Here is a 23,789-nt window from a genome sequence, read left to right as displayed (position 1 = left end):
CAACTTGAGTTGAAGTCAGTGGGAGGTGTGAGCAGTTGGCATCTCAGAAAATATGCTGGTAGCAGCCTGGGTTTCCAAACCCTCTTTATCAGCAAGGCTAAATACCAATGACATATAGGTTCAGAACAAATCAAACCTCTGATGGGAAAGCTCTATTGAAACTGTTTCAGTGAAACTAAGTTAACTAGACACATGAATGGCTTCAAGTGACTGGTAGGATTTTGTCCTTCTCCCAAGACAACATGCTCTGGGCTTTATCACTTAACTGTTTTAGAATACATGTTTTATAATGGTGTCATTTTTACATGAGGAATCCTGTTGATGTAAAGGCTTCTTTGCTGTTTTGTCAGAAAATGACGCATTAGGTTTTCCAGTCTATATTAGTGTTATATTGCATCAAAGTTAAATTATTTCAGTCTCTACTTTATTGGCCTTAGAGCTATATCAAACCATATGTTGTAGACATTAAACCACTGCACAAAGTTCAGGCCTGAAGTAACTGGGACAACTCCCAGTGATGGCAATTAGCTTGCTTGCTCCAGGGCTGAACCTGGTCCTCTGTGCAAGTGTTTTAACTGTATAAATAGCAGCTGCAGTCTTATTGTCTAATGAAAATATTAACCAGCAAAATCCATGTTTCTGAATTATTACCAGTAACTGTGAGGTACTGGCAGCTCTTAAGCTGTTGCCACTAATAATCCAATGTACAAGTCTGGTGTACTTCATGTTGACATCAGATACTCCCCACTTTGGAGTATGAAGGAAACATCAATCCCTCTGACTTACTTAGGCTCTGATGGGGAGCCTCAGTCAGCCCTCCCTGACTGGGCCACGATACTGTTACGGAGTGAGAACAGAAGAATATGACCTACCTTAGGGTCCCGATGTGAATTAAGAAAGTTAAAATGCCTCTAGTCTGATAACTTCTAGTATAAGAAAGGAAAAGGTCTTCAGATAAGCATAGTTAGGGAATCAGGATTCTCAGACTGAGCATCTACTAGGAGGTTAAATGTCTGGAGCACATAATGTAAAGCTGTCAGATATGCCTGACGTTGTCTAATTCTACTGCAATTAAAGTCAAAATTGCCTGGTGTATGACACTAACACAGCTGATGCTAAGAGGTTAGCACTCATAAAAACAAACAGCTTGGTTTGAAGCCAGCTGCAGTTTTTTCCCTTTTCTCCAGGGTAGTTTTTATTAGTATACTTTTATTGTAGGTGCTTCCTCTGGCACGGCTGAGCTGCTTCCTCCTCCAAGTAGCACTACGAACTGGACAATAGGACTTCCTACTGACAACGGCCATGACAGTGACCAGGTCTTTGAATTCAACGGCACTCAAGCTGTGAAGATTCCAGATGGCATTGTTACAGTCAATCTAAAAGAGCCGTTCATGATCTCAGTATGGATGAGGCACAGCCCTGGAACCAAGGAAAAGGAGACAATACTCTGCAATTCAGACAAGACAGGTTTGTAGGCAGTCTCTGGTTCCATTACACTGTAACAGTGATGTCAAAGCTCTAATGTGCATCTCTAGACTAGTTTGCTTTGGAAGTGGAATAATTTAGAAAATGTTATCTTCAATTCTATTCAGATCATCCTCACAGGGAGATTTGCTGGCCAATTTGCCCGTGTAGCCATGCCCTTAGAGTATATAGCTTCCCAAACTTGCAGATTTCTGTATTTACTGTAAAGTTCTAGCCATTGTGACAGACCAGTCTGCAATCTGCTTTATTTGTCTTGTTTAGGAGAATCATTTTGGATACTGTTTGTAATCATTAAAAATAATGGCCCATCACTGTGTCTTTTTTCTAGGAGAAAATAATTTTTTTTTCTCTATAATGAAACTTCTAATTCTGGGAAAAGTGTTACTCTGTGTGAAAGCTTCAAATACAATCATTTTAGGATGGTGCAGATACAAAAGAAAATCTGATAACTCTGTTTACGTAATTGCTGCCTAATGGAGTACAAGAATTCTTGCCTTTGGCTGGAGTGGTGGAGTTCAGTGATTTAGAAATAAGCATTTTGGATAACAAGCTACAAGGTCTCTCAAAAGAACCCTAGTGGGATGCAAGCAAAACCAAACAGCCCATATCATTAACAGAACTAGATCACAAGTAAAGAGGTCCACAGTATCAGTCATAACTTAAAAAGCACTTCTTTTGATCAGATAAAAAGTGCCTGCCTAATATCACAGATTGTTCTTTGAAACATTTTTTGTGCGTTTGCTTTGGCCTGTCAGGAAAAGACAAACTATTTTTCCCCCCTTAATTAAAAAACAGAGCTGGTGGATTCCTGGAAGTAACTGGATTGGAGAAAATGCTGAATTGAAATAGCTTAGAACTGTGCTCCATTTTTGAGAGTAGCGTGCAGAAATGTGGAACGCCGATCTCCAAAACAGCCTGTGCAGTTACCCCTACTGTAATACAGTACTGTGTGGAGCTGATTATTTCTGGAATTACTAATTCCTCTTCATTTCAACAGTATGCTGTAGAGTAGCAGCCCATTCCTTAAAAAAAAAAATAAAAAAAATAGGGCTGTGGGTGGGTGGCTATCAGTGTTTAATCACAGAAATGTATTGTGGGACAGTGAGGTCAAATAGTACTATTGGGATAGAAAGTTCCCAGGGTTTGCCTGCTTTTCTTTTGCTTCCTTGGTTGATTTATGTATGATATGAGTGATATGAAATGACTTCATCCTTGCTCCCACCACCTTGTTCCTTTTAGTGTCTTATCTGTGCATTTAGTTTAAATAGATTTCTGGGGCAAGAAATGTGTGCGCTTTAACCTCCTCAGAAGCATCATGTCTATCCACATATAAAACATGGAATTGGATTGTTGCGTTTAGTTCTGGAGTTCTAGGGAACAAGACAATGAGAGAAGGAATAACCTGAATCCAGTCTCTTGTGCAGATATGAACCGGCACCACTACTCTCTTTACATACACAACTGCCGACTTGTTTTCCTCTTCCGCCAAGATCCTTCAGAGGGAAAGACCTACAAACCTGCGGAATTCCACTGGAAGTTAAACCAGGTGAGTTGGAAGGACACTTGCTATGAAGTCAAAGTGAAATGATAACCACAGAAGGCTAAAACTTGGTTTAAATGCTTAATAGTAAATTAAAGTAAGGGTGTGTTTTGCAACTCTAAATCCATTCCATAGTTGAAAAAACCCAGCCAAATTTATTGTAGTAGCACTAAGGCATTGGAACCAGATTCTCTTATCCTTTTATACACACACACATACATGCAGCTTGATCCTATTAAAGTCAACTGGGAATAAAGTGCAACTCAGTATAAGGGATGGTGGTACAATCTGGCCTTACACTGCAAACGAAATGTTAGTAAAACCATAGATTTGATGAAACTTCGCTTTGCTAGGATGACAGCAATAATACTTCAAGAACAAATCCCTTGCAAGCATTCTGCTACGTTTGTAACAATTAAGCACTTGTGAACATGTGATGTTTTTGTAGGTCAAAGCATATAACAGAATAACAGATACACTTCTCTTTTAATCCTTCTGACCATTTTAAGAAAACTTTTCTGGCATATTTTCAACAGATGGACAGATTGTTGGTAGAGAATCAGTCTGTCTAATGAGAAGGGGGTTTGCTTTTTCAAGCATTAAATACTGTAATAAGCCTATGAAGGGAAGCAATTACTTGGTTTAGGAGTTATTTTGGGGATGGAATTAGCATGCCCTGTGATATTCTTTCAAAGAGTAAATATTTCTTCACTGGGCAGGCCTTATGATTTCAATCTAGGCATTATTACTGCTTTAGCCAAAGATATACAAAACCCACTTGTTTTCCAGAGAACTTCCCTTTTTTTGGTGTTTCCTGTACTGTCGTATCTCCCAGTTTTGCGAACGCGTCTCTGGTTTGGTAACCATCACGCAGTAGTATAGTAAAGGTGGGGGGTGGTGAGCAGAGATTCAGCCCCACATACTAATTTAGAGCCGGTGCTGGAGTGGCAGAACTGAGGACCCTACATCTTACCAGCAGCCCACGTGTCATAAGACTCCCTAGCATTCAGTAGCCCTGACTTGGACATCTTTACCCAGGGGCACCAAAATTCGTAGTTATGCCTCTGCCTTCATGATAAGGAAGACTGCCATTGAGAGTGCAGGGACTCTGTGGAGGGATCTGAGCAAAAGCTAAGCCTGTGTGTCTCCATTTTTGTATAAATGTTCTTTTAATTGCTTCTACATAATGTTGGGGATCTATTTGGTGATGGTTATTTAAGCAGTGAGATGATTATGCCGCAGTGCATCTGTTCAGCTAGCAGTTTTCTAGCATTTTCCCTACACTGGAATACACCATCTTGATTAGAAAGCATCTTGTGCGTATTTCTAAGGAGATGGTATTCTTTCCAAAATTGCAGCCAGTTTCCACGAGAGAGCTGTATTCTTGGCTTGAAAGATATTTTTGTTCTCAAAATCATTACGTTTTACGCACAGGCCATCTCAGCAGAGCCACATATGTTGTCCTTTAAAAAATATATTTGTGTTTAGTAATTGTCAATAATGACTGCTTTGTGTTTTGGAATATGTGGTTTCTCTAAAGATCCTGCTGTAAATTAATTGTACGGAAATACCTGCTTGAATGGAGACTGCAGTTTTCCTTTATTGAAAATAGAAGAAACTGTTGATGGAATATACACAGACATGCTTTTTTGGAAATTTTGTATTTTGCATATAAAATGTATAAACCTGTTTGTTGCACAAAAAATTGTAAAGAAGGGAGGAAATAAAAGGATCTGGACTTCGTGTTTTAAAGCCATACTTTCCCTTCCCAGGTGTGTGACAAAGAATGGCATCACTATGTCCTCAATGTTGAATTTCCAACAGTGACACTCTATGTAGATGGGGTTTCATATGACCCTTTCCCAGTGACTGAGGATTACCCACTTCATCCTTCCAAGATAGAAACTCAGCTGGTTGTTGGAGCTTGTTGGCAAGGTAACCATTTACATTATTTAATTTCTCAAATCTGAGGGGCTGTGTGGGAAATATGCGACTGATTTCTAGAGAACAATGGAAAGTGTTTCTACCGCTTTTTCTTTTGGCCCTGGTGCTATCATATATTTCCTCCATTTCAACTTAGGGCCTTTTTAAAGTGCTTTTACTTCTTGCCTGCAGGTGTGTATGAAATACGAGACTACTTGTAGAAATGCCAGGCAGCATTCCACTGCAAAGTGATTTTGTGATAATTGTTGGAACACAGTCCATTTTATAGTTCTCTTGAGTAATTTTACTCTGATGATTACTAGGCGTAACCTTTGCCACAAAGAAGTTAGAAAGCAGATTTCAGAAACACTAAGCACTTGCACTTTGCTGTATTTCTGTTTATGGGAATTCAGCTAAATAACACATTAATGCTGTCTCTTGAGGATTTTACCACTTGTGGTTATATAAAAAAAAAAAAAATTAAAAAAAAAATGGCTGCAGTTTTAGTATATGCAAACTAGGCTGAAATTGATTCTCTGCAAGCTGCATACTGCTGATTCACAACTTCTGATACTGATGAAGCTTACTCATCAAAAGCTTGAGAAAATGGAGCAGGCTTCATCTGAACATGGAGCAGTGGTAGTGTTACCAAAGCTCTCTGCACTGTAGTGCTGCGTTGATTATGCAGTTTTGTGTTAAAACATTTTGCTTGCAGATCAAATTACCTGCTAGTTGGAAAATGGCTGATCCAGCTACAATCCTTTGGCCTTCTTATAAACAATACTTTTCAAGTGGAACAAACATTAAATCTGTATTTTATTATAGTTTTGGGAGCGGATATACCATATGCAGCCTGCAATAAGGAGTAAATGTAGCTTATGAAGGAAGGCAAATGACTAACTTCAGGGTGATGTCATGAAACTAACAGTTTTGTGTCTCAATGGGCTTTTCTTTTTGAGATCTGAGGTCTTGGGTGGGGAGAGTCCAATTGCCAAAAAATCTTGTGAGGAAGTCTTTCTTTCAAGTGCCTCGTAACCTGCAAAATTCACTGACTTGCAGCCAGTCTCCTAGGCATGGGTATGAATTAGCAGGGTTCCACTGTATTGCATTTATCATTCTGTGGATGACTCTTAGGTTATCCCTTCTGGCCACAGAGTTGCAGGGAGCAGCTTCCTTGAGAACTGCATGTGTTAGGTATGACGGGAAATAATATTTCTGCTCCAAGTTTTATGGGACATCCAAGGCTTCCATATATACACTTGTATCTTAACCCAAGCACAATCTTTTTACCTGCAAATATTTGTACTTCATATGTCTCTACATGGTGGTTCCCCTAGTGATGTACACAGGCACCATTGTACAATCCTTTAATTTCTCATTTCCAATGGGTCTGCTGCCAAAAAAACTAAACTTGCAGCAGGACTATTAAAACACTGCAACTCTGTGATTTCAGGATCTAGCTTAGCAATTTTATTCAAAAAAACTATTTTACAATGATTAACTGGATCAAAGAAAAAAGCCTCGTTGCCCTCAGACTTGAACCTTGAAAAACAATATTTTTGCCATATTAAGCTAAAATCAAGCTGCTCTGCAGTATAGAGAAGATTTGAACTGTTCTCTCTTGAATTTTTTATGCTTCTTAAATGCTCTTCATTGTTTTCTCTTTATTGTTTAAAAAGCTTCCATGTTAAAAATTGACCAATTGGTACATGTAATACTGTTGATTTCATCTAAATTATATGTCAGTAACAGCTCCTTTTGATCTGTCCCATAATTCATTTTTTCTTTCGGGGGGGGGGGACTCTGTTAATACAGACTGGGTCAGATTTTAATTTCCCCTTCAGCCATCTAAAGATAAAGGTGCAAAGGATGCAAGGTGCCAGGCTTTTGCTGCATTACCAGCAGTGATTTACATGGGACTTAGTATTTGAAACTAAAACTGATTATACATTATTAATGTTGCCATTTTAGCTTCATATTATGCAAAGAGCTGTTCACGGATTTCTGTCATGAATACAGCAAACAGCGCTCTTGCCCTGAAATCCAGCTAATACGTTCAGTTAGCATTTCAGAGGGATTATAACAACTGTGAAAAGTTGGGCGAAATAGAAAGAGTGGGCTGGTTAAAGGGTTTATAGGAAAGTGGTTTTGTTGATCTTTGTGTGGCATAACAAGGATCATTTGCCAGACCCTAACGACTTGGTCCCTTCCCCATTGTCCCTATTCTTTGTCTTGCTTTTCTACAGAAAATACAGGAAATGAAAATGACAATGAAACTGTGCCCGAGACCTCTGCAGGTTGCTGGAGTTTTTTTCCCCTTCTGTTTTTTTTTTTTTTTTTTAATATCACTTTTAAGCCAAGACATTGCTTCATCTCACACATAGCATGAAATGCAGGCATTGCGTTTTGGCCATTGACCCCCACATAATCTGCTTTTGGGCTTGTTTCTCCATCGTGCTTTTATTTCTACTGCTTCACCGCCTGATTTTATTTTTATTGCACAGAAGTGCACATCCATGTACAGACCTTAAACCATTGTGATTGCAGTGAAGTGGTGTATAATGAGCTATTAATGCAGAGCATTAGCTACGCTTTTTATTCACTCAGTGTTGTTCGAGCATCATTGCATGCAGTCTTATACTTGATCCAAAGGACCAGGTATCTTGAGATTAGCTAGAATTCCCGGTGGATGTTTACTTGACCACGTGTTGATAAAATACCAGTTGTATCCAATAGCAGTAAGGGCCAGCTCTTGTTCCCATGTACACTAGTTCAGCGTTTCTCAACCCATGGGTCATGACCCAAAAGTGGGTCACAAGCATCTATGGTAGGGTTGCAAACAAACTTTAAAAATGGATTCTCTTTTAAAGGAGAAAAATGTGGGAAACTGTGTTACAGACTGGCAGAGTTCCAGTCTGCTTCCCACACCCCACTGCCCCACACATGGGGGGGCCGGCAGTGGGTCAGGAGTGAGGGGCACTGTGTCAGGGACCGGCCATTGATGTTTACAAATGGGTCCTGGCACAAAAATGGTTGAGAACCACTGCACTAATTCAACTGACATGGTAGGGTTTTATCTTTATATTACATAGCTTAAATGGTGGTTCTCTGGCTTTCATGTCTTAGCTTGAGAGATTTCATGTTTCTGCATATTTCTGAGGGAGTATGTTTAGGATTCTTACTGGTTCTGTACAGTTTTTGAAGATTTTTAATAACAGATGACTTAATTTGGCAAACAAAACCATAACATGGTCCAATGGCTGAAAGTTGGAGCTAGACTCATCTAAACTGTAAAAAGATGCAAATTTTTAACAGTGCATTTAATTATAGCAACCAGTTCCTGAGGGTTGTAGTTTATTTTCCATCATATGGACTCTTTAAATTGAAATTGAATGGCTTTAGCTTAATTAGCGATGAGCTTAAAAGACTGGTTGAAATTCTTTGGCTCATATTAAACAGGAAGGATAGACAAGATGATCATAATGATGCCACCTGGCCACAAAATCCATCATACTTGCTGTGCCCTGAATTGTATTTGGATATACTTCCCTCCTACCCCGTGGGGTTCTGCTAATTTTCCAGAGTTAATGACAAATGGAGATGTTACATGAGCATTCAGAAGTCTTGTTACAGGTCTCTCAAACTTGAGCCTTGGTCTCCTTTAAGAACACCACCTCGCTGTATGGGCAAAAATAGCATTTGTGATGGAAACGTTAGCCTCAGCTTCACAGTTCAGGATGGCCACGTGTACTCTGAAGGCCATGTGCATGATGAACTGTTTAATTCTTTCTTTATGCTTGAACATAATCACAAGGGTAACACAAGGGATATATACTAACCTGCATGACATACGTTATGGTCCAGCCAAGCACAGTTGATAAAAAGAAAAGGACCAAGGCCTGTAAAGCTTGATTTTTCTTTTTTTTCTTCCTCCCCCCACTTCCATTTATAGGTGGTGAACTCCACATGGCTCAGTTTTTCCGAGGCAATCTGGCTGGGTTAATGATACGTTCTGGTAAACTTGAGAACAAGAAGGTAATAGACTGCCTCTATACTTGCAAGGAAGGACTGGATGTACAAACTGCAGATGGCATTGGCAAAGGCATGAAGGTAAAGTGGCACACAGATTAAGTGAAGTGCATCTGCTGCAATTTCTTAAGAAAAGGTTATCTGATAATAGGTGAGGCTTTTACTGATACAGCTTATTCAGTCTACCAACCAGAAAAGGCTGCGCTTGGGGAAAAAGCTGTCTTTCGTCAGTGTATCTGCATCCATGCCACAACTTTAGCCCGTATAAAACTGACCTGAAAATCAGACCCCTAAATAACTTACTTGCACCAGCCATCCTTTTTGGTACATACCTGGCTTTGATGAGCTTTGAAAATGTGGATGGCTGCATAAGTGCTAAACATATATTTGACTTCTAGGGTAATTACTGAAAACTATAGGCCTAACGTACTTGTAGTTTAGTTAGGCTGTGGAAAAAAAGCTTAGTTTCCTCACTTGTTAGCTTGATTTCTTTCAGTGTTGTGCCAAGCTCATAGGATTTTCTTTGGATAGTGAAATACTCTAAACGTTTGACCTACCTTTTTGGGTTAATTGGGAAGTTAAACAGTGACTTGCACAGCCATTGAATAATGAACCTTTTTGCTTTGCATGTAAATGCTGATTATCCAATACTTGGCAATTTAAGTAGTCCTAAACTTGGTGTGTTAATTAATTTAGCACATTAGCATTTGGAACTTTTTTTCTTTTTTTCCCTCCCATATTCTGGAATGATTTTTAGATCCATATGAACCCCAGCCAGTCAACAGTGACATTGGAAGGGGATGATATTGAGAAGTTTGACAAGGCCATGCAGCACATCTCCTACCTGAATTCCCGCCAGTTTCCAACACCTGGAATCCGGAGGCTCAAAATCACCAGCATAGTCAAGTAGGTCCTATTTTAAATAATTGATACAGCACAGTCAAATAGGTCCTATTTTAAATAAACGAAACTGTACTTCATGATGCTGCAGCTGGAAGAAAGGCACCGTTATACTCCAAGTGCATTGGCCTAATTGAATCTCACTGATCATTAATTTCAGACCCTTTTGTAAAGCTTGCAGTGGTCACTTATGCAGGCCTTTGTTTTTGAAAGCCTTGATCTAGTGCCTGGAGCATTGAGGGGAATGGAACCATCAATTTCAATGAACTTTGGTTAAGTTTTTAAGCCAGTGACTCTTTCAGGGTTTGTTCTGTTGTACAAAGAAGCTGATTTCTCTCCTTGAACTGTTGATTGGATGTTGTACTGTAGAAGGGGGTCTGATCCATGGATCAGCAACCACTGTTCTAATTATCAAAGCAAACATTTGATGCCAAGTACCTAGCTGTTCCTGCAGTTTGGGCATCTGCAGCTCGCATTTCAGTTATAGGAAATGCCTCAAATAATGTGATTTCTAGAAAGGATCTTTTTGCTGTAAATAATAGCCTTAAGGGCCTGAAATTCATGCATATTTACTTGGATTGCTGTGAAAATGTCTTCAGATTTGGTTTTGGAAAGTTTTGAAGTTGTTGGTTGAGAGGGTTTACCACGGGCAAACTGGAAAGCAATAGCTTTAAAATTTTCTACCCTGAATTTGTTCTTCCGAGCGCTTTGTGTTGACAGGCACGCGCACTGATTCTTAGGGTGCCCTAGTGGGCACCGTAGGCCACTGCTGCAGATAGCGGTTGCCAAAAAGCACCTGTGTGAGACAGCTGATTAAAAGGAAGTGATAGGTTATTCGGACACTTGAACGTGGCTTTTTTTGTCAGACTTGGCAGTGCTGTTTTGCAGAGCTTCATCTGAAATTTCTCAGTGGGTTTGAATTTCCTGGCTTCCCACTCAAGTGTTGTTTGAATATATCCCAAAGCAACACTTGGAATATCCTGATTTAAAGATATGAAGTCTTCCTAAGCAAAGTATCACTTTGTAATTCCCGGCTGCACTTGCTTCTGGTGCGGAACTAAGTCCTACATAGTGCAGTGTCAGACCTTCCACATTTTCATGAAACTGGAAAGGCACCGTCACTATCTTTTTAATAATTCAGCTTTTCCCAGCCTTGTTATTAGGCATGGCAGCCATTGTTTCCAGTTTCATTTATTCTTCCTGCTGTGTTGATCTGGCATTCGTTGTTTCTTTAAGAGCTAGTGTGATCTTAATCCAGGAGTGGGGAGGCTCTTTGGTGCAAACGTTATACTGTAAGGATGTCTCCAGGATTGCAGCCTGCCTTGCTGGCATTATCTGTGGCTGTTAGTCATAGCCCAGAAAATGGGGCAAGATGTCATCAGTGAGCAAAGAATTCATTTTAACATTTTTCTGTCTCTGGTGGATACCCATCTTTACACTCTACACAATTGATGGTTTCATTACAGCACCCTTGGGTCTGAGAGAGTGTATTTAATTACATGGTTGCTATGTTCTTTGTATATTAACTGTTTGATGCTACTATAGTATATTGATGCCGCCTATAAATCATGCTTGTTTTTAGTACTACACAACAGCTTTTGTACCTTGTAGGTGTTTCAATGAAGAGGCCTGTATCTCCATCCCTTTTGTGGAGGGGTATGTAATGGTCTTGCAGCCTGAGGAACCCAAGATCAGCTTGAGTGGCATTAACCACTTTGCCCGCTCTGCCTCAGAGTTTGAGAGTCCTGAGGGTGTTTCCCTCTTCCCTGAACTTCGCATAATCAGCACAATCACTCGGGAAGTGGAGCCAGAAGGAGATGGAGATGAAGATCCTACAGGTAACAGACTCGCTTGCTTACTCATCAGGTTCTGGATGGTTTCCCCACAAGGATCTTTGCAGTGATGGGGGTTCCCTCATGCATGGGTATCCCCATCCCAGTGCAGCTGCATTTATGGCACTGTTTGCTTCCCTCTTTCAGTATCACAGTAGAGGAATGGGGAGGCAGGCCTGTGGAGAGAGTGGATATGTAGAGCCTCAGTCAGAAATAAGAACAGGCTTAGACTGATCTTCTCCAAGGATTTTTTTTGTATGGAATTTCTTAAATGGAGATTTTTGTGCCCAAATCTTTTTACATTTTCCGACGGGAAGAGCTTTCCTTGAATGTGACGTTACAGCTCCTATTCCATCCTTTCTACCTTTGACTTTTCTCTTATTGTAACTGGCTTTTTCTTGCGTTTCAGTCCAAGAATCTTTAGTGTCTGAAGAGATCATGCACAACTTGGATACATGCGAGGTCACAGTGCTGGGAGAGGAGTTAAATCAGGAACAAGAAAGCTTGGAGGTTGATATGACCCGATTACAACAGAAAGGCATTGAGATGAGCAGTTCAAACCTTGGCATGATCATCACTGGTAAGGGACTGCGACCTTTGGCTTTGTGTAAGGAAGTTACTAATGATAATGACACCTGTGATTTTTGTGCTTATTAAATATTCACCTTATAAGGCTTTACCTCGGGGGAGTCTTGTTTAGTAAAAAATGGAGTTTGAACCCAAAACTGTTGTCTGAAAAACCTGTACATTTGTTCTTTTTGCAAATTCTGGTTCTAGCAAAGCTCTGAAAAATGCAGAAAGCAGGATTTCCCCTCCAATCTGCTACCTCATCCCAAATTTCCAGTCAGCTTGCAGACCTGAAGAACATAGTGCCACTAAAGAAAAAGCTTGCTTGTCTTGTGGATAACCCCATGACCTAGTGCATACATTGGTTCTTTCCTTTTGAAGACTGATTTTGACAAGCTGTCAGTGGTCAGGGGTTAGAAAAAATAATGTAATTGTAATGAAGATGCAGGTGTCAACAAGGAAAATCATTTCATGAATCCCACAACAGTACTCATGGCACAAACGGGGAAATAAAGTTACGCGTGTGAAAATTTTATCGTCCTTGTTTTTTCAGCGTTTGAATACAATCTACTTTTGTAACAAAGAGCTGTTGCTTTTTCCCTCCAGGGGTTGATACAATGGCCAGCTATGAGGAGGTTTTGCATTTGATACGCTACCGAAACTGGCACACTGTCTCCCTCTTTGACAGAAAGTTCAAGTTGATCTGCTCTGAGCTAAATGGACGCTATGTCAGCAATGAATTCAAAGTGGAGGTATGTGAGTTGATCTCATCTTTTCAGAGGTTGTCAGGAACCTGCGTATTTGAAATTTGCTTTAAAACTGTTATTGGTAACTGCTTTTGTTTCTGCCCTGTAAATAATTAAGTCGTGTCCCTGAGACCTGGCATTCATCAGGTATTGTAAGGAAGCTGTTCCTGTTTCCTTAGGGTGAGGAGGGTTTTGAACATGTCACCCACTAATCTAAGTGTAGTTAAGTGTTCAAGTGCTGTTGGTGGGCATTGCTCTCCATTGCTGTCAAGCTTAACTCAGAGCACGTTAGTTTTTTGTGTGCCTACATGTGAAGGCCTCTCCAGGGGCTGAGGCACAGCTTAGTAACAGTTTGAATGTCAGTAGAGCTTAGGGAGGACCTAGGCGCTGTGATGCAACTTTTAAGTCCACCAGGCAAATCCCTACTGAGCAGGGTGGATACAAATCAATGATTAAAAAATAATAATAATAAAATTTGATGTTTTTAATTTAAATCAGATTTCTTTGATTTAATCATGTTCTAATTTTTTTTTTTGTTAAGATGCGTTAAAAAATAAAACGCCTATATAAAGATAGTTTTAATTTAAGATGCGTTAAAGCTCAAAGAGATCATCATGGAATATGAATTGTAACTTTGAGAGATCCATGTAATTTGTTTTAGAAAAGTTTTATAAATAGGTCACAACAGGCCATGGACTATATTAGGGGCTGAATCTTATACAGTTCCTGGAGTCTCCTCTTTAGATTAGTAAAGATTAAAGAGAACCATTCTACCCAGTGGGACTCAGCGCTCAGTCTAGATTAAGATCCCATTAAGCATCTCTGTGATGCTTAGTTTCAGTTCTCAAACCGTGTATTGGTGTCTCCAGAGATGACATCCTTGTTAACAGCAGTATATGGAGATGAAAGATAATAACCTTGATTACCCACCCATCATCCCTGTTGTCTCTCTGCAAGTCCTTACCACTCTCTAAAAGTGCAGAGTTTCAAGAAGTTAAATGAATAAAGGCTATCAAACAACAAGAATGCACTTTTTGTAGATGACAATGATTAAATCCAGGCTTCCTGACCAGAGATTTAAATGGATTTGATTCAAATCAAATCCACCCTGTTCCTGAGCATGTACAGGAACACAGAAGAGAGGTTTCTAGTGAGTTTGGCTCTGGGCTAATCTGAATTGCTCTTTGGACCTTAAGCAGCTAAGCCCTGCTATACATCCTAGTTAGGTGACTAAGGAACTAATAAAAATCTAGCTCTGAAGCTTATTACTTTCTACTTTGCATAATACAGAGATTGATCTAAAACACTAATGCTGACTATAGGGGAGAGATTTAAAGGAAGAAGTATATTGCCCTGCATGCTTTCACTGGAAAAGAAGAGAGTAATGTGGCTAAAACTGCATTCCATCTGCAGAAGAATCTAATTAATGACTTTTCTTGATGTGAACTTCAAAGTTAGTTAACCCTCAGTCTTTGCCAGGCTTTGATGTACATTTACATCAGTCAGTACTTGAGGGATAATAAAGTTGTGACGTTTTGCTGTAGCATGAAGTCATTTATTTATATGTATTGTTGCCACTGTAATGGATCTATTTTGTAATTATGCCCTTGAATTTGTCAGGCTAACTTTTTATTTTTTTTAAGTACACTTTATTAGCATGATTGGCTAATCGGCATTTGTTTCTTGAAGTACTGTAAACACTGAGGCAAGCTCCCTCCAACTTTCAAACTGGCAAAGGTGTCCTTGCCCTATGTTACACTTCTACTCCTCCTGCTGTGCAGCTGGTCACAAACCACATCATGCTCCAGCACCAAGGGGGACTCATTAAGTTATGCATAGGATGGGAGTGGTCACCAAAACATGAAACTTGCTTGCAGCTGAGCCTGTCTGAATGTAAGAATCTCTTTTGGGACCCGTGTTTAAACTTCTGAAATGTGGTATCTGGCATTTCAAAGTACCTCAGCGTCTTCTGCCTTGTCTGTCATGTGGATTTATTTACCCATCACTGTTAGCTGAAGTTCGGTCTATACAGACACGTGGTGAAATAACAAAATAGGTGAATGAGAAATAATGTAACCATTTCAGTATGTACTTGTTAGCTTTCTTATTCTGAAAAAATGGTGTCTGCACACTGATTTGTACCTATAACCAGACACAGTTTAGGAAATCAAATGTGATTTATGGAAGGGGCATGTACCAACTCTACAGCCAGAGCATATCTATTTGACCAAGTGCCTAGGCAAGCTATTCTTTTTCCCTAGTTTGACGTTTTCCCTTTGTTCTCAGGTGAATGTTATCCACACAGCTAACCCAGTTGAACATGCTAATCATATAGCTGCCCAACCACAGTTTGTCCACCCAGTGCATCATACGTTTGTTGATCTCTCGGGTCACAACCTAGCTAACCCCCACCCGTTTTCAGGTAAGAAAATCACTTGCCACCATTGCTAAACTACCAGGTGACTTCTTGCTGCAGAGCATTCAAGTTGCTTCAGATTCTTGTCTGGAGACAGGCAGCATATTAAACTAATCTTCCTTCCAGCTGAGATGAACAGTCGGCTGGAGATTTACAAAGAGGCCAGTCCAGTGGCAGAAACAAAGTGCCTTCTCCCCTGACTGCAGCAGGATCTTTATCTGTGTGTGTAACCCAGTAATTTTGGAGCTGAGATGCATATTGGTATGGGAGGGTGCAGTATACGATCCTAAAAAGAGTCTGAGGAGCTGGGAGTGGGCTTCTGAAGAATACTTTGGAAAATCTCAGCATTCTTCCCTTGAACTCAGCCATTGTCCAAAACTGAGTGACGGTTCCCCTTGCATGGTTTTTCAGTAGCCTTTAGAAACCCTACTAGTACTAACTAAAGTTGGGTATAATGGAGCTGATTTTATTCTGCCAGTCCTACTCATTTCTAGCCCTGTGAGCATAGGTGCGACTTTCTGCCTCTTGAAGAGATGCTGCTAGCCATAGTGAAATGACATATTCGCTTTTTTGTGAACATTTGTTCACTGGACTGGATTAATGGCACCAACTTTCCTTGTGACTTGAGCTAGATATAAATCTGGTGCTCTGAATTGTGCTGTCAACAGAAAAACATGATGAGCTGAGTGGGAGCCAGGAACTTCTTGGCCACAGTCCTTGCTCTCCCACTAAGTTTCAGTCTGCCTCCATTTACCATCTGTAAAATGGGGGTTATGCTTATCCACTTCCTGTTGTGGGTGGGGAATGAGACTTTGTTAATGTTTGGAAAGCTCTTTGTAAGTGCAGCATGTTAGCATGACTGGTTATTCGTAAACGGTCCTTCTCTCATCTTGTTACAGTTGTCCCAAGTACTGCGACTGTTGTGATCGTGGTTTGTGTGAGTTTCCTGGTTTTCATGATTATCCTGGGAGTCTTCCGAATCCGGGCTGCGCATCAGAGAACGATGCGTGACCAGGATACTGGAAAAGAAAATGAGATGGATTGGGATGACTCTGCCTTGACCATCACTGTGAACCCCATGGAGGTAAGGCTTGTGTCTTGGCGTTTTCTTAAAATGCCGCTTTCCAGGCTGTAAAATATTCAGCTATGGCAGTCACGCTTCTGCAAAGGGTCACTGAAGAGAGCAAATCGCAGAACATGGGATAGGTTGGGAGATGCAAACTTCGACAATTTGTTTAACTAGACCCAGGAAAATATGAATCAATTCCTTGGACCGACTAGCCATCATGGCACTTAGATTTGTGCTCTTAAGTGAGGCGTGGCTTTGTGGTAGACAGCTGCTCAAAGGAGGACCCGTAGATTATGCCAGGCCAGTAATGAGTCTGAGTGGCTGATTCAATGAGTGAGGTATGCCAAACTCCACACCACATTAGCTTTTCCATTAAGCTGTTGGCATAGTTCATTCCCAGTTGATGCAGGTTGATACTTTGATGTAGAAAAGCAGGAAACGATGAGATTTTAAACAGTTAATGTTGCTGTGTGTTGACATCCAAGGATCCTTTTTTCAGTAGTAGCTTGTGAAGTACTGGATCACCACGGGGAACGGGTTTCTTCTAAAAAGTGGCAGGAGTGGCTGGTATCTTTATAAAAACCATAGCACCACCTCAGAGGCACTTGCTTTGCATTTTGCTAATAGCCTGCTATGTGCTGAACTTCCTCAAACTGCTCCTCTGGATAGCGCCTTCTGTTTTAATGCAAAGGGGGAGGAGGAAGGTAGGCAGCTGTGAAATCAATGGCTAATTTGTGTCTAACAGACGTATGAGGACCAGCACAGCAGTGAGGAGGAAGAGGAGGAGGAGGAGGAAGAAAGCGAAGATGGTGAGGAAGAAGATGATATCACTAGTGCAGAGTCTGAAAGTAGTGAGGAGGAAGAAGGGGAGCAGGAAGAGGACCAACAGAATGTTAACAGACAGCAACAGCTGGAATGGGACGACTCTACCCTCAGCTATTGATTCCAGCTGTTCCCTTTGTCTTTGTTCCTGCTCAAGAAGACTCCACTGTAATCCACTCCATTGTTCCTAAGGATCCATGGTGTAAAAAAAAAAGTCATTTGGCCAGTAGCTCCGACCAGCGCGCCTCCCAGTGTGTGTGTGTGTGTGGTATTGGCTAGTTCTAATGCTGTCTCTAGAATTGTGGTTAGCACCTCTCCTTCCTCCCCCATGCCTCAGTGACTGGATTTTTTTACACTATGTGAGGAACCACCTTGCACTTTTTCTTCATGTCATCTCAGCTAAGTGACTCTGCAGATCTGTAGCCATTGCACACAAGTCTCTGGACTGTCTCTTTGCCCGGTGAAGCGACTTTGGCTTTGTTCCTCTTCCTCTTTCTGACCGATGCAAAGATCACATGTTGACAAAGGGTAACATTGCTCATTTCAGCCTGGTGAATTTTATTTTTTCCCAAACTAGTGCATGTGTAAAGTGGCAGAATGAGGTTAATATGTAGAAGATTAACAGACTTTTTAATATTTTGTAAATATCTTGGAATTATGTAATTATGTCATTTGTGGTAGTGAAAACAGGGATTGGGGTTTAAAACATGCTAAAGGTAAAAATCATGAAGCATGAAGTAACACACGTCTCATAACTACTGCAGCAGGAGCATGGGCACAGTTATCTAGTGTAGATGTATTAAGTGTCATTGGCCTTGACTGCCATAATCACTCAAGCCCTGCTCTGTTGATTTTTCCCCCCTTTACTTTTGCAGAGGGAACAGACAAGCCTGTGACTTTCTGTAAAGGCTTTTCAGGATCTCTAACAGAGATTCAACTGCCCTGCCTAATACAGTTGGTCTTTGGTCCTTAACTCATTTCAGTATAAGGGTTACTGGGAAAAAATAAAGGCTACCTGGATGTGGGGCGAGTCAGTCTGCTGCTGCTGTGCTAAGTGTTCTTGCCAGAGCCCCGGTTAATCAGCGTGGGGCTTGCTGTAGTCCAAAGCTGCTGCGCTGTTGACATTGCTGCCAGGGCAGGTTATTCACTTGAGTCTTCTCATGGTCACCAAGGCTGGAAAGCTGGAGACCTGTGTCCTTGTGCGCCTTGGCTGCCAGTCGGCGTAGATCGGGGTTTATTTTTTGGATTTTGAACTTTTCTAATTTTGGGGGTGGGAGGGTTGGGGGGGGGGCATAGTGACTTCATTCCTTTTAGACACACTCCTGCTCATTCCCTGTAGCTCCTTGTACAGTACCATGGACCATTGGTGTACTAAGCCTTTTGTTTACACTTAGTAAATGTGTGTTCCTGCTGGTGAAATTATAGCGTACATTATCCAACCAGAAAACCTTGTGAATCAAGTTACTCTTTGTATCAAGACACAGCAGACTTTGGTTGTCGTTGATCAAAGCTCTCTAACTTGGAATTGCAAAGGACTCTTAAAGGAATGGCTGAAAGGTACGAAAAGTAAGTTATGACCCCATGGTGGTGAGGCTAGATTTTTCGTAAGGCAGGTCGTGTTCTCCATTGAACTTACTTTTGGTCCTAGTCAGAGCCTTGAATTCTGAATATCGGCTTATTTGCTTTGTCATTTGGTGGTGGTTTACAGAGCAATTTGTCTACTTGCAGTATGAAACTACAGCTCCAGTTTCTCCTCATTATGGTAAGCAAAGTTCCAGATTTTGATACTAAATGTTCTCTGCCTGCTCTCTAGGTGCACAGCACATCTGCCAAAGCAGGTTAGTGGCTCAGATTTAAAATCCCATGGGGAAATGACTAAACCTGCTAAAGGAACAACCGAAGAGCTGAGTGGGGGGTGGAGGGTGGGGTGTCGGAAAACAAACAGGTAAAAGGGAAGGCAGAGCCAGCTGTTTCTAAAAGCTTGTTTCATTTACAGAGCAGACCTGTTCTTACCTATTGCACATCTTGTCTCCCAGTGTTTGAAATGGGACCTAGTGGTGGGTTTTATCTGAGTAAAGCTTGACTCTGAGGAGTGCCTTTTACAATACTAGATGGACCTGAAAGCAGGGGAAGAACAGACACAATTAGCTTACTGTTTTTTAATGTAAAATTTTAGATTTCTAAAATGGGGAACCGGTTTTGATTACTTCCGTGGTAACATAACTGCTAGTTTTAAGTAAACTGGGGAACTTTTAACTTATGTCTGACAGTTGTCCTGTGTTAATGTCAATGTGTAGAAGACTTTATCCTTCCATATACTGTCACTGTAGCTGCTGTATTTTAGGACTAAAACTGATCATGATTTAATGCTAATGCTGAAAGGTTGTAAACTTTCTGATGCAGTTTGTAGCCACTGTGGGTATAACTTTTCAGATGTGTATATTGGTAATAGGTCAGTTTGGAAAGTCTATAAGCTACAATAAATTTCTGGTTCTAAAGACTGTCTGCTGTCCTTTCTTAATTCCAGTAACCACCATCAACATCTTGGAATAACTTACCGTGCAGGATAACAAACTAGCACCCAGAAGCATGGAATGACATTGCCCCGCACTAGTGTACAATTTATCAAATAATAATATTTATTTTTAGACTTACAAATATGCACCTGAAGTCACAGATTAGAAGTAACTGAAGAGTCGAACATGTAAACATCTTCTCCTTCAAAAACCATGCGGGGCTTAAAAAAATAAATCATTTTTTCAAAGGCAGCAAACTAGGCACAATCAGTTCACACACAGCAAGAAGTCATGAACACCTCCCTAAATAAATAGAAGTAGTAGCAAAGTAAAGCTTATCACTGTTAAAGGATGTAACTATTCGTTGTACAAGTAGATTTATTTACAGTGGGGTCTGACTGAGTAAGCTTCAACCTACACTTCCCCTCAACTTGCTGTGGAGGAGATCAGATAAAGAGTCTGCTCTGCACCATGGGAAAGGCAATCCTGACTGACTGGGTCCAGCAGCCTGTTACTTTGCTAGACAAGATAGCAAGAGTCATTTCACTAGCCCCCAAGGAAGAAAGCCCACTCAATTCTGACTTGTTGGAGGTAAGTTGATTTGCAGGACTGCAGCAGTGCCTTTTTAGGGCAGAGCACCTCACAAATGTTTCACTTTTTGCCTGTTCGTTGTGATGTAACTTGGTTTATTGCACTTTAAAAACAAAAGAGATGCCACTGATCTGTGTTGCTCCAAACCCTTGCAAAACAGGAGTAGGGCCTGAGAGTGTAAACACATGTTTTGAAAGCCTAAACTGAAGGCAGTAGAGAGGCTGGATGAGCAGTGCATTTCAGGTCTTAATTGTTAAGGGGCTAAACCAGTAACAGGACTCCAGGTCTGACTGAAAGTGCACGGTGTACTTAGTCAGAGCTGGCAAGCACCACGCTGCTTCCTTGAACACTGAGCTATTACGTCTGTGCACCCCGCACTCATTCCTCAGTAAGGCAGGCCAGTTTACTGAAGACTACAACAGATACCATCCTCCCTACTGAATATGAAACTTCAGGAATCTTTCCCAGCTACTGGGCAATTATGAAAAGCATATGTACGTCAAAGTTTGCCCATGTGATCTCTCTACTGTGCAGAAGTAACAGGCACCAGTCTGTCTGGAATCAGGCAACCATCTGGTGAAGCTTTATTAATACATCCCTGAATGGGTAGGGGCAAGGCGCTGGGAGATCTGCCACCAAAGACAATCGCCCAACAGCAAAGCCAGGCCCTCCACCTTGTTTACACAGAAACAGGCTTAATGTCTGATGCCACAAGTAAACGTTTTCCATTTAGTGCTAGTGCAGTATTTGTTCTTGCCTGGCTTTAAAAACTCACTGTGCTGCTGGCTGAAACACGTCCGTCTTGGAGCACAGCTCCAAATAAAAGCATTGTCTTGACATAGCTGAAACGCTCCGCCTGCGTATGGTTTTAAACTACATCGCAACTGCCTCGACTCTTCCATTTAAATGGTGTATTTTAAGCATGTTCTGAAGTGTAATGTTCTTACGGTCATAGTGCATCTACCTACCTTTTATTGGCTATGGTAATTATATTGCCTCGTCTCTCCTTCGGCCTCGCATGATCTACAATTGACAGGCTTATGCAGCTCATGATGGTCCAACAATTTTTGGGCATGCAGAAACTTCTGGAACACAATCTCTAAAGGATGCAGGTGAGGGATTCTTAACGTGGCAACGTTCAGCAGGTTTTAGAAAACTGTCTACCATAGGCAGCAACTTCCGGCATCAGTGCAGACACCATTACATTCCCTCAGAGCAAGTGCACAGGCTGAGTCAGTTGCTCTACTGTCTGTTGTCTTTGGAGACATTGTGCGCCAGCCAGTTCACTTTGGTTTTCCAGCTCTCTCGAAGGGCTTCATTAAATTTTAGTCTGAAATGCTTCAGCGCCTCCTCATCTGTTTTTCCCAGTGCTAGAGAGTCCTGAAAGGAAGAGGCAGAAATGAGTGCTTGGCTTTGCTATCATTGCAGCAAAATGACCGTCTGGCAGCGCAGCCCAGCAAAACCTTTAACCGCAAGGGTGCACCGCCTCCTGCGGAGCATTCCCAGGGCTCATGTTTGGCAATTAGTCACCCTATCCTCTTTTCCTGATGGAGCAAAGGAAACAGGTTGTGTATGAAACAGTCATATCAGTCAGAGCATACCCACACAGGCTGCTACCACACAGCTTTTAAGTCTGCATGATCCTGTTGTGATACAGGTGTGATAGACATGCTCCAATTATAACCCTGCTTTGTTCTGCTCCAAGTTAGGGTAGTTTAGCTCAGTTGGTTGACTTGGAGCCCTGCAGCTGTAACAAAAAACAGCTGATGCCTGCTCCAGAACAGCAGCTCCTCTGCCCCTTTTAAAGCAGGTGAAGTTATGGGCAGATGGGATGTATTGTTACACTTAGTGCAGCTGGACAAGGCCAGATTTAAAGGCAGGTGAGAAACGAGAGACTTTAACAGAGAGAGAAAATCAAACACACCAGCCTCCTACTGGCTTGCTCCCAAAACCATTACCTCCCTCCCTGCCTCTACCTAAGTGCAGCTGTGTACAACAGCTGGCTGGAAAGGAGCCGAGGATAGAAGTGGGTCCTACTGCCAACCATGCAAAGTGATTTACAAGAAAAGCCCACAGGGTGGTCAAGGGCTGGTTTACTTGTACTTGTTTTGAGCCACTTCAAGGCCATCTGGTGGAGGAGGATTTTTTTTTTTCCTCTCCTAAAAGTCTCAGCTTATGGAGATGTTTGATGAAGAAAAACATGGACCAGCCTGAGCGCTGGTGCTGCCAGACGTGCTGAGCACCGTGGAGCTGATAAAGAAGTGACACTCGTTGCATGGGGTGATTTGGAACTGTGGAAAGCCGAGAGGCATTTCAGAAGCCCAGTGCCAGACTAGCTACTCCCTGCTTTCATGAAGCAAGCTGCAGAACAGGCTGCTCTTTCAGCTCCCATCCTCTCTAAAATACAAGATTACATACTGAGCCACCTCTTACCTTGAGTGCCTGCCCTGTCTGTTCCCCCCTCCCCCCCATGCCCATCCTCTCTTACCTTCAGATACTGAATGTCTTTAGAGCAGCTGAGTTCTGGCAGGCCAGCAGCTTTCATCAGTGCAAACAAATGCAGGAAGAGGAGACCGTGGCGCCTCAGGATCATGTAGGCTTTTTCACAGTAATCCCTGAATCTGCTCAGGAAGAGAAGGGGGAGCAGAGGAAGTAAGGGCAGCAGCTGGAGCGTGTTCCCAAGCCAGACACAACAGTCTGCAAGTTGGTGTCAGCTGCTCCATCTGCTGAATTACACCTTGGTAACCAGCTGTGCACACATGTATTTGCTGCCCTGTGTGTGGATGTGTTCTGAGGATACCTATACACGTGCCAGATGTCTGCTCTGATAAGTGCTAATTAGCATAGGTCAGTGCAGACTCGATTAATCATGTCTGCTGGAGTGTGTTAATTAATGTGCTCCAGCAGCCTCTACCTCACATCTATTCAACATCCTGTGCTTCAAAATAGCAGTGGGGCACTTTATGTAAAGCTTGTTCAAACACTCTGGCTGCTATGCTGAAGCACAGGATGCTGAATACACGTGATGCTGCAGATGCTTTAACTACAGAGGCTCTGGGAGCTGCTCTAGTTCAAGTGCAACCCCCTCTGCCCTAGAGCATGTGTAAAGATGTCCTGAGGGACCATCAGTGCCTCCCACTTGCTTACCTAAACATGGCACGTTGGAGAGCACTGGGAAGCACGAATGCCAGTGGCTTGAGTTCAGTCTAGGCCAGAAGGCAGCATTTGCCACTGCTCCCGTTCCAGACCCACACCTCTTGCTTTAACCCAAAGCTCCATCAAGGAAAGGCCAGGGCTGAGCTGTGTCCTCCAAATACATCCATTTAAAACCAAAAGCTCAGCAGAAGAGGGCA

The 23,789-nt window shown here is 41.7% G+C and overlaps 2 protein-coding genes across 10 annotated transcripts in view; one reads left to right on the top strand and one right to left on the bottom strand.

Annotated features, from left to right (window-relative positions):
* Positions 1 to 19,827, top strand: part of CLSTN1 (calsyntenin 1) — a 62,690-nt gene extending 42,863 nt beyond the window's left edge. For 3 of the 5 annotated variants that reach the window (XM_059716404.1, XM_059716401.1, XM_019493946.2), the window contains 12 exons: positions 1,219 to 1,467; positions 2,910 to 3,031; positions 4,798 to 4,960; positions 7,195 to 7,245; positions 8,901 to 9,058; positions 9,735 to 9,883; positions 11,489 to 11,715; positions 12,119 to 12,289; positions 12,883 to 13,028; positions 15,309 to 15,444; positions 16,338 to 16,522; positions 17,253 to 19,827. In XM_059716404.1, coding sequence (XP_059572387.1) covers positions 1,219 to 1,467; positions 2,910 to 3,031; positions 4,798 to 4,960; positions 7,195 to 7,245; positions 8,901 to 9,058; positions 9,735 to 9,883; positions 11,489 to 11,715; positions 12,119 to 12,289; positions 12,883 to 13,028; positions 15,309 to 15,444; positions 16,338 to 16,522; positions 17,253 to 17,450 — 1,955 coding nt within the window. In that variant the 3' untranslated portion in view covers positions 17,451 to 19,827. The remainder of the gene's footprint in view (positions 1 to 1,218; positions 1,468 to 2,909; positions 3,032 to 4,797; positions 4,961 to 7,194; positions 7,246 to 8,900; positions 9,059 to 9,734; positions 9,884 to 11,488; positions 11,716 to 12,118; positions 12,290 to 12,882; positions 13,029 to 15,308; positions 15,445 to 16,337; positions 16,523 to 17,252) is intronic. The other 2 variants (XM_059716403.1, XM_059716402.1) reach the window with 1 other exon arrangement.
* Positions 19,828 to 19,945: 118 nt separating this feature from the next.
* The window catches only part of PIK3CD (phosphatidylinositol-4,5-bisphosphate 3-kinase catalytic subunit delta), an 86,566-nt gene continuing 82,722 nt past the window's right edge, over positions 19,946 to 23,789 (bottom strand). For all 5 annotated transcript variants that reach the window (XM_059716400.1, XM_059716397.1, XM_059716398.1 and 2 more), the window contains 2 exons: positions 22,925 to 23,057; positions 19,946 to 21,816 (listed from right to left, as the gene is read on the bottom strand). In XM_059716400.1, coding sequence (XP_059572383.1) covers positions 21,679 to 21,816; positions 22,925 to 23,057 — 271 coding nt within the window. In that variant the 3' untranslated portion in view covers positions 19,946 to 21,678. The remainder of the gene's footprint in view (positions 21,817 to 22,924; positions 23,058 to 23,789) is intronic.

This window comes from Alligator mississippiensis, chromosome 13, assembly GCF_030867095.1.
Source record: "Alligator mississippiensis isolate rAllMis1 chromosome 13, rAllMis1, whole genome shotgun sequence".
Taxonomy (NCBI): domain Eukaryota; kingdom Metazoa; phylum Chordata; order Crocodylia; family Alligatoridae; genus Alligator; species Alligator mississippiensis.
Note: the sequence above shows the minus strand (reverse complement) of the source record. Positions and strands in the feature narration are given on the sequence as shown.